The 16,980-nt window shown below is 37.4% G+C and overlaps 1 protein-coding gene across 7 annotated transcripts in view; it reads left to right on the top strand.

The window, feature by feature from the left end:
• kmt2a (lysine (K)-specific methyltransferase 2A) overlaps nucleotides 1–16,980 on the top strand; it is a 143,995-nt gene that overhangs the window by 38,920 nt on the left and 88,095 nt on the right. For all 7 annotated transcript variants that reach the window (XM_069894772.1, XM_069894774.1, XM_069894773.1 and 4 more), the window contains exons 3-7: nucleotides 3,236–5,889; nucleotides 10,747–10,924; nucleotides 13,140–13,365; nucleotides 16,141–16,205; nucleotides 16,458–16,820. In XM_069894772.1, coding sequence (XP_069750873.1) covers nucleotides 3,236–5,889; nucleotides 10,747–10,924; nucleotides 13,140–13,365; nucleotides 16,141–16,205; nucleotides 16,458–16,820 — 3,486 coding nt within the window. The remainder of the gene's footprint in view (nucleotides 1–3,235; nucleotides 5,890–10,746; nucleotides 10,925–13,139; nucleotides 13,366–16,140; nucleotides 16,206–16,457; nucleotides 16,821–16,980) is intronic.

Genomic DNA, 16,980 nt, shown 5'->3' on the forward strand with positions numbered 1-16,980 from the left:
GAGAGTAGAGTTATTGCAATAGTTTGATTGTGGTATATCTGTGCAGCGTTTATCTAAAGATTATGGTGTGGGCACTGTGACAGATTATAGACATGTTTTTGGGAGATAAATTGGGGCAGGTTTTTTAGTGTAGGGCACATACAAACATTTCAAAACAGATCTAATTTAAAATACTGGAGCTCTGCTTAAGCTAGACAGTCTGGCTCCAAGAGCCTTTGCAAAAGCTTTGGAGAGTTCCCAAGAGACTTCACTAAGGGATTGTTGTTTTGAAAAGGAACTCGAAGGAGTAGGTTCAGAGCTGCAGGCTGTCTGGGAGTACTGCTTGCTGTTCTCAGCGGCTTGTGTTTTTTTGCAAGCAGAGAGGGAGTCAAACTGGCTTTTCTCACAGAGAGAGAGAGAGAGTGGGATTAGTTCTGCAGTTTTTCACTCAGCAGCAACAGCTGGGACTGGAACAGGCCAAGCTGGCAAGCTTGTGGAAAAACCCCATTTGAAAAATGGGTTGTGAGTGCTTAGTTCAGCCTGGTCAAAGCCTTTGTGGCTCATACAAGAGGAGAGGACTGGCTGCCTAATGTTTCAATGAAATAAGAGAAACAAAAAGGAACTCTGTGGTGTCCTGAAAAAAAGAGGTTATCATCTGGAAAACCCTGATGGGGCAAGTTTCTTCAGCAAGACACTGAAGTGATTAAAAGGAATCAGTTGTGGGTGTCCAGTGAACACTGACAAGAACCTTCCTGAGTGGTAACTATTTACCTTTCAAGCACCAAAGCCTGGTGAATTTCATAAATGTTAAATTCTGTGCACAGTATAAGAATGCCTGCAACCAGTAAACTTGGAGGAATGAGAAGTGAGATTGGACTGTGAATCAAAGAACTTTTCTGAACTTCTGACCATTTGTCTTAGTGAATATCTATTGATGCTGGATTTTGAGATCCTCTGGGCTCGTAACAGCATTAATACCATATATGACTTAAGGAAACAGAAAATTAAGTTGAAGTTTTACAGTGACTGTGGTGACCATAGACTAATGAAAAATAGGAAAACATTGACTAGGGCGGATATTGACCATGAGCTGAAAGAAGTGAAAGTGTGCCACATGACTGGTTTGCTTGTCATGAGACAAGCTAGAAAATTCCATGAAGAACTAAACCTTGAAGGTGAATGTGAATATTCAGATCGAAGCCACATTTAAAAAAAATGCTTGGCACAAACTTTGGCCTGCAACAGTGTTCGCTGAAAATAAACCTGCAGCTGAAAACTTTGAAGGATTCCATGACAGTGACGAGGAGAATGATCGCGAACCTCATTACTTTTATGCCAAAAATATTGCAGCTGAAAATCTAAATACATTAAATGCATCTGACATCATAGAAGTGCTGAACATTGATAATTATGCACCTGATGTGCATTACTTGAATAATGGAGAAATTACTGACATGGTGTTACTTAACGATAAGCATGTCCAAAGTAGTGATGAGGAGGAAGACTTTGTGAATGCAGGTGAAAAAATTCCCATAGTTGATATGGTTAAAATGTGCGATCAGTTAATTGGTGGCATGGAACAATGTGAATTTATCACTGAGCATGTGATTATGGCAGTGTATTTAATTAAAGAGACACTGGTTAGACAAAACCTCTTGATGAAACAGTTAATACTGCAATAAGTCCTTAAAAAGAATCCAACCTGAAGACCTTATAATGTGCTTTTATGTTTGAAGTTTTAATGCATGTTTTACTTAAAAGTCATTTGTTTGAAGTTTTGACGTTTTACTTAAAAATAAAAAGTACGCTAGCTATTTTATTGTCTTTCTTTATCTCAACCCCCCCACCCCGACCAGCGCCGTGTGTCTTTGTTTTGCGCTAATTTGTACCACTGCAATTTCAATTCCAAAAACAAATAGTCCGAATACTGAAAAGTGCCTGGTCCCAAGGATTTCGGATAAAAGGTTAGGCCCCTGTATTAGGAATGGCTTCTTGAGAAATTCAGAGGATAATAAAACTAGTATACCCTCAGTTCTCAAACACAATTGGGGTTTCCACCAATTAAATTTCATAACTAATTATATTAAAATAGAGTTGGCATAAATAATTAATTTATTTGTTTAGCTACACCATGGAGAGGCATGTTGATTGGAGAAGGTTACTACACGAAGCTGGCCTACAATGCTGCAGGAAGAGGAAGGGTGATCCTATTTAGGCCATGCACACGCTTGAAGTCAACAGACATTGCTGCTACTTATGGCACAATGCTCTAACTGTGCCTTCTAAGAGTAAAACATGAATTATTTGAGAGCATTTTTGCAGCCTATTTTATTCAAACATATCAAAATTGGAAGTAGTCACCATATATACTTAAAGAGATTTTTATGAAGGCCAGTTTCAAAGTGTTGCTCGTGTTAGTGGGACAATAAGTGACATAAAAACTATTTTCACGTTACTTTTGGAATCATTCACTGAATTTGATATTCTCATATTATAGGTAATAAATGTAATTGCTCCAAGCTTTTGACGGCCATTAAATTTAAATCCAGTGGTTATAAATATTTGGAATTTTACACATTCAGCTTTACTGAGGTCACAACTTTATACTATGTTTTGTCTCTGGAATTAGAATGTTAAAAATGTGAAAGTGGATAAATGCATTGCTTAAAATTTGAAACTTTTGTATTTTTTGATTAATTTTTGGAGTGTTCTCTGATTACTTTCATTACTTGACAAAATTAAGGCAAATGAATTCCATTTTTAAAATATGAGCTCATCCACTTTGGACCTGGATGTGGGCTTGAGTTTAACATCTAAAGGAAATTTGGACAGGTACATGGATGGGAGAGGTATGGTGGGCTATGGATTGAGTGCAGGTCAGTAGGACTAGGCAAGAAAAAATGGTTTGGCACAGACTAGAGGGGCAGAAGTGTCTGTTTCTGTGCTGTAATTGATCTATGATTTTAAATACATTTCTTTTAATTGTTGAAATGCTCAAAGCAATGGAGGTTGCTGAGTCTCCAAAAGTTGACCTGCATGAGATTAAGGATGATTTCTTCTCAAATCATATTTCTAATTTTTGGATATGTATAGAACTTCTGTTTACATTGCACTGATCGAAAAATGTTGGTTTTCAGCATTGGTGCATTTAATCATTATTACTCTGGCTGAGTTTAAAAAAAATGTTTACAATGAATAGATTGCAATGGTTGATTTTTTTTCATTACATCTAATTAAAATTATCTTTAATTTATAGTTGAATCTCCTCAAAGGAAGCTTCGAGGAAGACAACGGACTTTTTCTTCTCAAAGCTCAGATGTATTATCAGATTCGTCTTCTGCATTGTCACCTCCAAACAAGCTTGAGTTGAAGCCTGTTGAAAAAGAAAAGAAGCAAGAATTAAACACCAGTGAGAGAAAGAGGGGTCGGCCTCCAGTGTTAAGCAATCCAAAACTTCATGTCACACAGGACAAGAAAGAAACGACAAATGGGAAAACAGAGAAACAAAAAAATGAAAAAGAAAAGAAAATGAAGAAGAAACCTGTGTTGTTGCAGCAGGTATCAAAAATAAAGAAACTAAGAGTAGTTAAACTGTCACCTTTGCAGTCCAAATTAAAGAAAGCTAAACTACAGATTAATAGCAATGGGAGCAAGATTGAACGTAAGCGAGGGAGACCGCCGTCTTCAGAGCGATTGAAGACTGTTTCAAAACTCCTTGTTCCAGCACAAACCAAGCAACAAAAGAGAATACGCAAGGAGAAAGATGGCACACATACGCAAAAGTCATCCGTGACAAAGGAAATGAAGTCTGCTGTCAGACAGAGGCCCCGCCGGATAACCAAACCAGTCAGAGTTGTTCCTGTCACAAAAAGGACTGATGCAACTATTGCAAAGCAACTTTTGCAGCGAGCCAAAAAAGGTGCTCAGAAACGCATGGCTTCACCTCAGCTGAAAAATATACGCCAGTTTATCATGCCAGTCATCAGTGCTATTTCTTCAAGAATAATTAAGACTCCTAAAAGATTTATTGAAGATGATAGCTATGTACCTCCTGTCAAAGCTCCACGTCTGGAGTCAACTCCAACAAGTCGATTCAGCTCAATATCTTGTGGATCTAGTGAGAAGTCTAGTGCTGTTTCACAACATTCTTCACAAATATCTTCTGACTCTTCAAGATCAAGCAGCCCCAGTGTTACCTCCACTGATTCACAGGTATCTGATGAATTGCAGACTCTTCCTGAAGAACCAACTCAGTCAACTGATTTGCATAGTTGTTTAAATGCCTCACAATCCAGTGAGCCAGGAGGGATAGAGAAAAAGGGTCACCGATTTTCAATGGCAGAAAGAACAAATAATACAAGCAAGAAATTGCCAACTTCTTCACCACAGCCAACATCTTCATCACCTCCGCCACCCCTGCTTTCTCCTCCTCCTCCTCCTCTTCAGCAAACTTCAAACATATCTGATCATTCTCCCTGGCTGATGCCTCAAACCATACCATTCATTTCACCACCAACAAGCCTGCCAGAAAAACGGAAGTCTATCTTAAGAGAGCCAACATTTAAGTGGACATCCCTCAAAAATCCAAGGCCAGAATCGCACCATTACTTCTCCTCAGCAAAGTATGCCAAAGAAGGTCTTATTCGGAAGCCAATATTCGATAACTTCATAACCTCACCTCTAACTCCTGAAGATGTCGGTTTGTCATCCAGGTTTCATTCATCTTCCAGTACATCATCATCTCGTTTTTTTTCTTCACTTCACCCTACCTCCAGGTTTGATACTCATAAGAGAAGTCCACTGCTCCGAGCTCCACGATTCACTCCTAGTGAAGCACACTCTAGGATTTTTGAGTCTGTTACAGTATCACCCCGCAGTCTGGTTCGATCTTCAGTTTCTGCCTCTGGTAAAGGGCATTCTTCCAAAAGGAAGAACAAAGAGTTGCACATTTCAAGCCGGATTGATCCAAAATCCCCATCGCACTCCATGAGAACCAGAAGTGGACGATTAATTTCTGCAGATCTGTCACCAATCACTCCACAAACACCTGTAACATCCTCGTCTCCTGTAAGCTCCATACTAACTGGTGCCTTAACTCCTCCTCTTGGTGGTTTGGTGCAATCTGAAGGCTCATCAAGGGATAAAGATGGTAGAACGAAACTAGCATCTCGACAGACCAGCACACCGGGGGATAGCTTTTCTGCAGATACAGCCAGTCCATCATCTCCATTGTTTCCATCATTAGCACTTAGTGCCCAAAAGGAAAAAGTCAAGAGTAGGGAGAAGCATACTGAAGATATGCTCAAAGAGAAAGATTCTGAGAAAGGGTCAGAAAAAGACAGAGAACGAGATAAAGAAAAGGAAAATAAACGAGAAACAAGGAAGGAAAAGAAATTGCAGAGTAAGGGAGCAGATCCTCAGAGCCCTGCACCATTGTTCCTTTTCCCAATTGCAGTGGATGAGGATCGAACTGCTGCAGAGGATGTGGCTGCCTCCTCTTCAATTAAAAAAGTTTCAGGGAGAGCCAAAAAGTCAAGTTCAACAGATAAAAGTACAGGAAGTTTGGGGGATGGTCCTTCGTCAATTCCCTCTGATGCAAAGAACAAAAACTCAAAAAAAGGTCGACCTGGAACTGAAGAGATAGCGCCTGTACCTGGTGGAACAGAAAGCAATGCAGCTGCATCCATAGGCAACAAGGATAAGTCTCCTCGACATTCTTCTTTAACCTCCATGCTCTCATCTGGCACTCTTAAACATTCTGCACCTGCTATTAGTAGCATGCTAGCACAAGCAGACAAAATGCCAACAACTGATAAGCGGGTGGCAAACCTTTTGAGAAAGGCTAAAGCACAGCTTTACAAGATTGAAAAGAACAAGTCATTAAAAATTGCTAACCCAACAAAATCTCAGGTACCTTTTTTTGTTTAGAATGATCATCTATTAGTCTTTAAATTATGTGGTTTAAGAAAATATTAATATTTCGCTATTTAAATACTGCTTTTAATTGTATAATTTAATTTCTTCTGAAGATGCAGCTGATCTCTTTATCTTTTTGTGTATTTTTTCCTCAGTAAAACATTTAAATGCTCTATTTTTAAATCAAAAAATCTTTTTCAGATAGTTTCATTCTATTTCAATTTATAATTATTATTTGATTCATGGTTACGAATAATTAATTTCTTTAAGAAATCTTGTAAGGTAAACCAGTATAGCTTGTCACATTTAACACTTCTTTCTTTTCATTGCACCTTGCAAGTGCCAATGTTATTTACTCTTTAGAGAATTGCTTTAGTTTAGAGCGAGTCCAGCTAAAGCATTATACAATAATTAACACTACTCTGTGGTGAGTTAGTGTGTGTGACTAGTTTGTTAATGAAAAGTTCTCAGTGATGTGAGGTGTATTTAGAGTTTTGTTTATATTCCCTTGCCCTCTGAACCCAGTTGAGTAACTCATGTAGCCCAGGGTGGTTTGCTTGGTATTGCTACATGTTTTTATGTGTATACATCAAAGCAAATCAATTTCCACTTTTCTGCAAATGCCTCTGATCTGTCAGTATGTGGAAAAAGATAATAAGTATGTGAGCTTAAGTCATATACATATTGTCTGTATGCTGTTGGGTTTTAATTTTGTACTCAAGAAGACATTCTAATTACAAAAATTTGCCCATTCAAATATCAGAAGAAAATGAAAGGACAATTACCCTGTTTGACATGCCCATATAATTTCTTTACAGTATGTTAATACAAGTGCCACAGCCAGCACCTACCTGTCATGACATTTTATTTTAATATTATATCTGAAAGTTCTGATCTATTGGGTGAAGTGCTCAAAATTCAAATGTTTTTTTTTTTATCATGTGTGTATTTTCTTCAGGAAATATTATTCTAGAGGCCATATTATGATGGCAGAGCAAAACATCTGTATAAGGTTTCCATTGGAAGCTCTTGGAAAGTTTTATCATTGGGATACTAGCACTAGCTTTGAAGCTCAATACCCCAGCTAATTTTGCACTTTCATCTTTCAGTTGCTCTAGCCTATTTAAATGGAATATAAATGATTTGGAAATTAATGGATGATTGATATAATCTGAAATTACTATGATTAGTGGCCCTGAAATTCTACAAGCATGTGCTGAATTTTTTGCTAACGAGGGTTTATTTTCCAAATAGTGAATAGAAGGTAAACTCATCAGAATAAGCTTCTAGGAAAGGGAGAGAGAGGAGAGGATGGTGTTGACAAATATTTTGGTGGGAAGTAATTTCTTCCTGGTATGTTCAAAGAAAATATCTACATCCAAAGCTTTAGAGAGTAACATTTCCATAAGGAAGTCATGACTGGCATCTGCCACCTGTTGCAACTACAAATAGGCCATAAAAACAGAGCATGGACCCCACTCAGTGGCTGAGAAGGTGATAATGGTAAATTTAGTACATTTTGGGTGAAATCTGCCAACTACCTGTTTATTGTTTAAAATATTGTCTCCTACCATTCCTTCCCCACCAACTTCCACTCGACGAGATGAGAGAGACCACATAACATAATAACATGAAGGCATCCTTGGGCTGATTGGCAGCTAGTTACTCAGAAGCATGAGATGGCCATCTAGACCAGCCATTCTCAATAACGGCCCTATGGCCCTCCCTGGTGGCCACAGCACATTTGAGTAAAAAGCCTCTTCTCTTTTCACCTCGCATAATATACATTATTTATGTAGTCAGTAGGAGAGAAGTACAGAAGAAACCAGAACTTCAGAGAAAGGGATCCATAAACTTTGAACAGAGTCCTGGGGTGCAAAAGGTGAAAAAAGAATGGTTGATTTAGTTAGTACCATTTTATCTTGTAAGAGAAAGTGGGACCCATACTGACTCTTGGGAGAAATCCCATTGTCACTTCATTTCCCTCTTTCCTGCAATCAAACTTTTGTCTTGACAAACTTGTCTGTGTCAGTAACTCCATCCCACTCATCAGCCACTATCACAGATAAAATAATATTTCACTCCAAAGCTGTGAATTAATTTATATATCTAAAATTCAACTTGCTGTTCTGTCGTCTCTTAATTTTCTGACATAGTCTTGTCCTAATGGCTGTATCCTGACTGGTTAAAAATAAACTGTTGCCCTTCAGTAGAGTGGATTCCAATTTCCTGATATTTGACTGACAATTTTGAATTGTGTGATGAGGGAAATTCTGATCAGATATATGAAACATTAGCAAATGTCAGATTTGGCATGCTTAGCAGTTCTTGAGAACTCCTTTGGCTAGCTAAGGGCAACTAAGTGGCAAATCCAAATATAATAAGTTTCATGAGTTAGTGATATATCGCTGTTAGTTTGTGTTTGCCTACACTGATATGAAAATAAACTACACTGATTATCCAAAATGGGATTCTACAAAATCCTCGCTTAGCCGAAATTAAGAAAAAAAAAATTGGATAAATGAGGATATCCCAAACAAATCAGAAATCCTCATTTATCTGGAATTTTTTTCGGAGCTGAACTGACTGGGGATCTTGGGCTCCTGGAGGTGGCACTGGGGACCTTGGGCTCCCATGCAGGAGTGGGAACTTCAGGCTCCCAGCACGAGTGAGGCCTTGGTGGGGAGGTGTCAGTGATCAGCAGTGGCCAGTATTTAAAAAAAAAAATCGGAAAAAAAAAACCTGGTTTTGACCATTTTGGATAATCGGAGTTGTACTGTAGGTTCAGGCATAGAATATTAAAAGCCTGATTAATTTGGACCAGATTTTGTTGTTCTTAGATGTATGGATAATAATGCTCTTGTGGTTCATGTATAATTTTTTTTGTATTCTTGTACATTTCTACTTTTCCATGTGACTGTAAAGGAGGTCTTTTAAAAGATGCAGAAGAAACATTGGCAATAGTCGTGGTCCAGTCAAGAGCTTATCATTGTTATTTCAAATGTATTATTTGATTTTGTGGAATCTTAATTTCTCCTTGTTCCTAATATTTTCACATAAAAATATTTGCCTGACTCACTCATACTGGCCAAAATACCTAACTATGCTAATCCCAGTTTCCTGCATTTGGCCCATATTACTTGATTCCTTTGTACCTGTACCTGCCAAATTTTTTTAAAAACTTATTTGGTGTTGGTCTCTACCACCTTCTTTGGCAGCTTGTTTCATATACCCACCACCTTCTTTGTGGGGAAAGATAACTTGCCCCTCAGATCTCCTTTAAATATTTCCCCCAAACTTGAATCTTTTTCTTCTGGTTTTAGATCCCACAGTCCATGGAAAAAGATCATCTAGCCTATCTTTACCATTCATAATTGTATTAACTTCTGTAAAATTACTTCTTCATCTCTGGAGAACATCCCTGTCTATAAGTGTAATTTTGTTTTCCTATTACTGGAAGGATGTGGAGTCTTCTTGGCCTATAGTTTCTTGGCTTATCCCTACTGCCTTTCTTGAACAATATTGGGAACAATATTGGCTGCCCTCCAGTCTATTGGCAACTCCCCTGTGGCTAAAGATGATGCAAAAATACTGACCAGCTCCAGTTATCTTCTCTATTACTTCCCATAGAATCCTGGTATAGACTTTTGAAATTTAGAAATACAAGATGGTAACAGGCCTTTTTGAGCCCCCCAATTACACCCAATTGACTTAGAACCTCTGGTAAGTTCTTGAATGGTGAGAGGAAACCAGAGCACCAGGAGGAAACCCAGGCTGACATGGGGAGAACGTACAAACTTCTTACAGTGTAGGATTTGAACCCCAATCCCAATTGCTGGCACTGTTACAATGTTGCACTAACTGCTAAGCTAACCATGCTGCTCTTCTTCAGGTGCTTGAGATTTGTCCAACCTAATTGTGTGCTGCTAATATTGCAAACATTTCTGATTTCTTAATGCATTTATTCCAGGCAATCATCTTCTCTAACCCTCCATCCACCCCATCCTTCTCCCCTGTGAATACCAACAAGTGTAATTATTTAGGACACCACATGTGTCCCCTGGCTCCACAGAGTATTTAACATTGTGGAAGGTAGGAGATCTCTTTTACATGATTCCATCATCAGACCTGAGTTGGCTTCTTGGAAGAGATCGCATGATTTTAGCTACAAATACATCGCATGGTTATTTCCTGATAAGGGAATGAACTGATTAACCTTTACTCAAATACCATGTGCTGGCTTGTCTTTGTGTGTTGATGGGTTTGTCCACATTCAAAGAGAATATTTTATTTTGCTGGTTCCTAACTTTTCGAGCTTTGTAAAGATGCAGTTTATATAATTGTGAAGATACAATCATACCAGTTATTATCTTGGTGGGCCAATTGGTGCATGGAATCACGAGTTCTACAAGTTTTTATCCATATCACAGAATTGTTACTGGGTTAAATTTCTGAATTTCCCCACCTAACAACACCATGGGTGTTGCTTCGGCACAAAAGCTGTACTGTAGTTGTTGAATAGACTCATCACAACCATTTTCTCGAGGCCCTTTTCAGGATAAGTGAAAAATGCTGCCTTTGGCAATGGAACACATTGAGAATGAATATTGGAAAAAATAAATGTTCAATGTTAGAGATTGACAATTGCCAATGTTATTATTTCTGATATGACATTATTTCTGTGTCACATGTATTCGGAGACCTTTTTAGGAAGTCTTTGACAAAGAGGATTGTGATTCATATTATACATTATTATCAATGAGCCTGCATGCACAATGAAAAGCACCCAGCTTTCTCTTTTACCTCCATCTCTCTGAATTATCTGTTCTAATATTTTGTTGATTATAATAGGGCCAAGAAAGTGATTCTTCAGAAACCTCAATACCAGGCCCTCGTATAAAGCACGTTTGCAGACGGGCTGCTGTCGCACTTGGTCGCAAAAGGGCGGTGTTTCCTGATGACATGCCTACCCTGAGTGCCTTGCCATGGGAGGAGCGAGAGAAGATACTTTCTTCGATGGGAAACGACGGTAAGACTATCAAAATATTTATTTGTTTACGTGATAAAGTTGTCAAGTGGGACCTGGAGACATTATTGGTCCTCAGTGTGACTTTTTCAGACACAATTTTAATTGTAGATGGGCTTCTCGTTCTGAACAACTACTTAGTTACAATATTACATTTTCTAAAATATGCAGTCCTAAAAGTATGATATCTTAAGAATTGGTAGGGATATTTTTAATTGGAATTTCAGCCTGAGGAATATAACAGATTATTGCAAACTATTCATTTGTATTTGTTTGATCCATAACTATAAATACAACTACTGTAATATAATCATCTAAATCACCTTAAGAAATGTTATTATCTAGAAAGTGATGTTTGGACATTTTTATTCTGTGAAATATTAACAGAACTTGAGCAATAAATTAAGTGGCTTTGATGTGATCCAACTGATTTCTAATTGAACTATTACTTCCAGTGCTTGTCTTTACTTTGGACCAATGAAAGCATGCATTCAGAGAATATACAGCTGTTCAAATAGAATTCAAATTAATTGTATAAAAATACTGTTATTGCTGTCATTTTCAGGAAATCTCAGTTTGATTTTGTTTAAAGCAACATTTTAACAGAACAGTTTTATTTGCTTCGTAAAAGCACTGGTTGTTCCTCCTTTGTAAGTGAGATCCATAAATTCATTAATTTATTGAATGAAAGACATTTTTGAACTTGGGTATTTTTAAAAACGATAATACTGCAAAAGTAGAATGGAGAGTATGCAGTATTTGTTACAAAAAAGTGGTGAATGACACAACAATTAATAACTACAATTTGATTTACAACTTTGTGAGCTGGATATTACTTTGCTATTACAGTTCCACCTTAGTGGAAAAGTGTTCACAATGTTTGATTGAAATTGGACAGCTATTCCTGGAACCGTTATGTTCATGTCTGGTTGTAGCTGTCTTCCAACAGATTAAAATTTAAATATTTGAGATGCACAGTTTTAAATATTTAAACTAAGGCTTGATGGATTTACAAAGATTGTGGAATATTTGTAAGCCAGGTTGAATTTTCCCTGCATGTGATGGAGTAGGGAAATGGAGTGAGACTTTTCCCTCCCCAGGGTTCTGCTTTGCTTTGGCATCAGCCTGAATTGTAAATATGTGTTGTAACTGAGCAATACTAAACTGACTTTGAAAGTGAGCTTATTTACCATAGGATGATTGGGTGTTTGCCTCAGGTGGATACATTTGTTCAAATAAAACTTTGAAAACATGCTTGCATTTTTTTTTAGACTCAGGGTCAGTTTTTGTGGCAAATGTAAACAGTCATATTGGTATAGGGCATTTAAACTTTCTCTGGAAGTGATTAAGTTCATTCAAAGAATGAAGGAAACATTGATCTGTGTTTCTTTATGCAGTACCTGAACTTACAATGGAAAACTATAATCTGAACAAGCCTGGATTTGCTCAGTGTAATGTCAGTCTATTAGAATGTATAAAGCTAAATGTAATTACCTAGAAAGTGTTTCTCCAGCACATATGTGTATTGCACATCAACCACAGCATCTGCAGACTTTCCTGTTTAACTCAGAAGATTCACATTTTGCTTTTATTCAACCACATGAATGTTTCTAGGTCTTGCAATTAAAATTGAAGGATTAGATTAAAATTTTAAAACTAGTTCATGACCGTAAAAGTAGCAAAGACATTCTTTTAGTTCTTGATAACATCAACATTTTTTACACCTGTAGCCAGCTGGGTATTCAAGGCAGTACGCAAAAAGCCTTTGAAATCCTCTAACCTGTGTTACACTAGTTTCATTATCAAAAATTACCCATACTGAATTCGTTACCTGTAAATCTTGGGAACAGAATAAAAATGTAATCAAATTTATACAGTAAATTTTTTTTTCCAACATAACTTGACAATTATTGATGATATGGCCTTGTGTTTTGGAAAATCGTAATGCCGGCGGTTTTCTAGGAATGCAATCTTCCCTTCACACAGGGGATGTCTGTGCTTATTTATTTACCTGATAATACTTCTATTACAAACTTTTAAAAAAAAATCTTGGGTTCTTTAGATGACTGTTGGTCAGTGGAAATTAAAACACTTCTAAGGTGAACAGGATCTCCAATGCTATGTATCCTTGGAGGATACCTCCAGGCTGAAACTCAGATTGGATTTTAACCACTTGCACTTGGGAAGCAATCAATAGGAAACTATCTCTGTCTTGCAGATAAATCATCGGTAGCTGGGTCAGAGGATGCTGAACCACCCACACCAGTAATTAAACCAGTCGCCAAACACAAAGTCCCACAGGAGCCAATTGTTCGAAAAGGGAGGAGATCACGTAGGTGTGGGCAGTGTCCAGGCTGCCAGGTTCCAGATGACTGTGGCCAGTGTACAAATTGCTTGGATAAGCCCAAGTTTGGTGGTCGAAATGTCAAAAAGCAATGCTGCAAGTGAGTAAAATTTCATATGCAGCTATTTGTAATCAACAGTAGGTTAAATATTTTTTTGAAATGATAAGATTTATCCATGCTTATCTGAGAAATATTTCGTATTCGCAAATGAGTTTTTTTTAGTGTGGACCTATACTGCAATAGGCAAAATCATTGCTATGTTGCATGCAATTTGTGTTTTTAAACAGTAAAGAAGATGAATGATCAGTTTTGTGGTTTGGATTAACATAAATTTATGGTGGAATACATATTTTTCAAATAGAGCCGTGAAAAGTTTAATGCCCATCTTACAGCATGCTGACCTTCAGTTTAATATTTAATCCTTGATTTACATATTGCTGGCAAATTCTTTTTGCAGAATGCAGAAAAGTTCCAGATTCTATCCTTGTTCGTTCTGCTTCACTGATGTTGTTCAGCCAAAGTGATCAACTATAAATTTTCAGTTGCAACTCTGCTTAGGTTGGGGAAAATCAACAATGGATTCTTCCTTGATCCCTATTTTTTGAACTTGGATAAAAATTAAAGATGGATGTTTTGATTTGGCTTTGTATTAGATTTTCTTGTGGTTCGTTCTAGCTGAATAACATTTTATCTTTATCTATGCTACTCAGATTAAACAGATATTTTGCCTCGATCTTAACAGTCATCATTGATATTGAGTATAAAATTTGCCAGTCATGTTCCAGCTGTATAAAACTTTAGGCCACATTTGGAGTATTGCATGCAGTTCTGGTTACTGTACTATAATTATATAGACTGTTTGGAAATGATACAGAAGAGGACAACCAGGATATAGCATAAGGAGAGTTTGGACAAACTTAGATTGTTTTCTCTTGAGTGCCAGAAACTGGAGTTTATAAAATTATGAGCGGCATAGTCAGGGGGACTAGTTAATGTCTTTTTCCTGGAGTGAAAATCTCAAACACCAGAGGGCATAGGTTTAGGACGAGAGGAAAATTTAAGGACGTGCAAAACAAGATATAGGGGACTTGGTAGAAGCAGATACGATAGCAACTTTTTAGAGGCATTTCAACCAACTCATGAACAAGTGTTGAATAGAGGGATACAGACAATGAGGTGAGTTAGATTGGTCGCATGATCAATGCTGACATGGTGGGCTGAAGAGCCTGTTGTGGTGCTGCACCTCTTTATGTTCTATCATTTCAATGGAGAATGCAAGTAATATTTCAGAAATGTTTGTAAATCAGAAATCGGAAGAGGAGAAAGAACTCAGGAAAAATGAAAATCATCTGGAAAGAGAAAATCAGCAAATTTGTTGGAGTGGAATTCATCCTGGGTTTTAAAAATGTGCTGGTTAATGTATTAATGCTATAAGAAAGGAAAGCTGATGGATATACTGCACTTGGCTTTTCTGAAGGTATTTTATAAGGTGTTTTCAAGTTTATTTCAGAAAACAATTCATTGTAAGAGGCTGTAAGTATAGTGGTGTGTATAGAAGATTGGCCGACAAACAAGACAGAGTAGGTAGAAGTTATTTTCTAATTGGGAAGATGTAACTGTGAGTTATAAGATTGGTGGTGCTGTGGGTTTAAGTATTTATAATTTATGTAAATGACTTGGATGATGGCACCAAAAATTATTAGTAATTTTTGGATAAGTTGTAAAAAGGACATGAGGAGGTTACAGAAGGAATGTAAATAGATTAAATCAGAGGTTTTCAAACTGCCCCCTAAACTCACATTCCACTTTTAAGTAATCCATATGCCATAAGTGCTCTGTGATTAGTAGGGGATTGCTTAAGGTGGTATGTGATTGGGTGGGGATGGACGAGAACCACTGCTTTAGACCCAATTATTATTGAAATATTTTGCTTGAGAAAAATTGTCATTGGCCCTTTTCCTTTTGAGTTATGAAACCATGCAAATAACAAGTCAATTAGGTATGATTAAAACAGTGTTTTCAAACCTTTTTCCTTCCACTCACATACCACCTGAAGCAATCCCTTACTAATCACAGAACACTTATGACATAGGGATTGGTTCAAGTGGAATGTGAGTTTGAAAACCACTGGATTAAATAAATGGGCAATAGTCTGGCAAATGGAGTTTAATGTGGGAGGGGGGAAATGTGTATATGTTAATTTGGCAAGATAAACAAAACAGTATATTCTAAATGATTGCAGTGCATGGAACTGGTTTCCATCAGGTGGTCATGAGCTTTTGGAATTCTTTCCCTGTAGAGACTGGAGAAGCAGAGTCTTTGATAACTTTAAAGGTGTATTTTTTTTAAAAATGGAGTTAGTTTTCCAGACTAGGCTGGTTTGAGGGGGTTAAAAAGGTAAGCAAATCAGCCATAATTTTATTGAAAGGCAGAGCAAATGTGAGAAGTCTAGTGGTCTAATTCTTATATCTATACATATGTAGAATTTACCTACAGTTGTAACAGTGTAGTAGCCCTGAGATTTACTTCTCCAGAGAAAAAATTGCTAACTTGAGTTGCAGGGAATCGATCTGGAATAATAGAAGAGTCTGCTCTTTATTCAAGACCCTTTTGAGCTTTCAGGCTCTAAATATGTTTTGTGGGATCTGTGTGCATTTGCGTATAACCCTCGATATAGGGGGTCAGTCTGCATATGATTTGTAGTGTTGTTGACTTCATAAATGTGTCAAGGTGTTTCCATTGAGACAGGTGATCAAATTTGAGACTAAACTGCTATAGATGTAATGTCTACAAACTCAAGTTGCTAGAAGAATTCGTTAATCTGTATCATTTTATGCCATCTCTATAACATCTTTCAACCTCTTTTAAATGCAGAATGCGGAAATGTCAGAATCTGCAATGGATGCCTTCTAAAGTACCTCCTCCAAAGCCAGTTAAAGGTGAGTGTTGTCCACCCTACTAAACTGTCCAGATCTGGACTCTAGTTGGTTGATTAAGCTGCGGGTCTGGGTTAGAGTTAAGTAAAAAATAAGTGCATGACCCTGGCCTAAAGAATGGCTGTTTGAATATGGTATTTGAGGCACAGTAATTTATCTTTGGCAAATATCTTTAGGAGCGAAAAGAGGAATTTGAGCTTGATAGAATTGTGTTTGTTCATAATTTGCCTAATAAATTTTAACCTTAATTATTAGTGAAGAAAAAGGAAAAGAAAACAAAAATACAAGATAGAAAAGAGATGCCACCAGAAAAACAGCAAACTGACATCAGCCATAAAAGCTCTCCGCAGAATATTTCGCAAGAGAACTTACAGAAAGTAAACCAGATTCCTCATCAACACAGTGACCAGAAGTTTGAGGAAGGCAGCTCCTCTCCACCTTCTGAAGCTCTGCAACAGGCTATAGTGGCTTCACCTCTGCGAAAACCCACCAAACAACTTCCTCAGCCACCTGAACCTAGCATGCCTCTACAACCAGGTCTCGTGCAATTAAAGAAAGAATCTGTCAAACCAGTGTTGATTGACCCAAAGAAAAAGCAGCCACCGCAAATTGAATCAGGTAACATGAACATGGCAAGGCCAAATTTACATTGAACCTCTTATTCTATAATATTAGTGCTAATTTCTTATGAAGCTTCTCCATCTTTCTGAAAAAGACACCAATTCAGTTGAAGTAAGCATATTTGACAATATTTACAGTTTAAATTTCAAGATGCAGA

Source organism: Narcine bancroftii, chromosome 8 (assembly GCF_036971445.1).
Source record: "Narcine bancroftii isolate sNarBan1 chromosome 8, sNarBan1.hap1, whole genome shotgun sequence".
NCBI lineage: Eukaryota > Metazoa > Chordata > Chondrichthyes > Torpediniformes > Narcinidae > Narcine > Narcine bancroftii.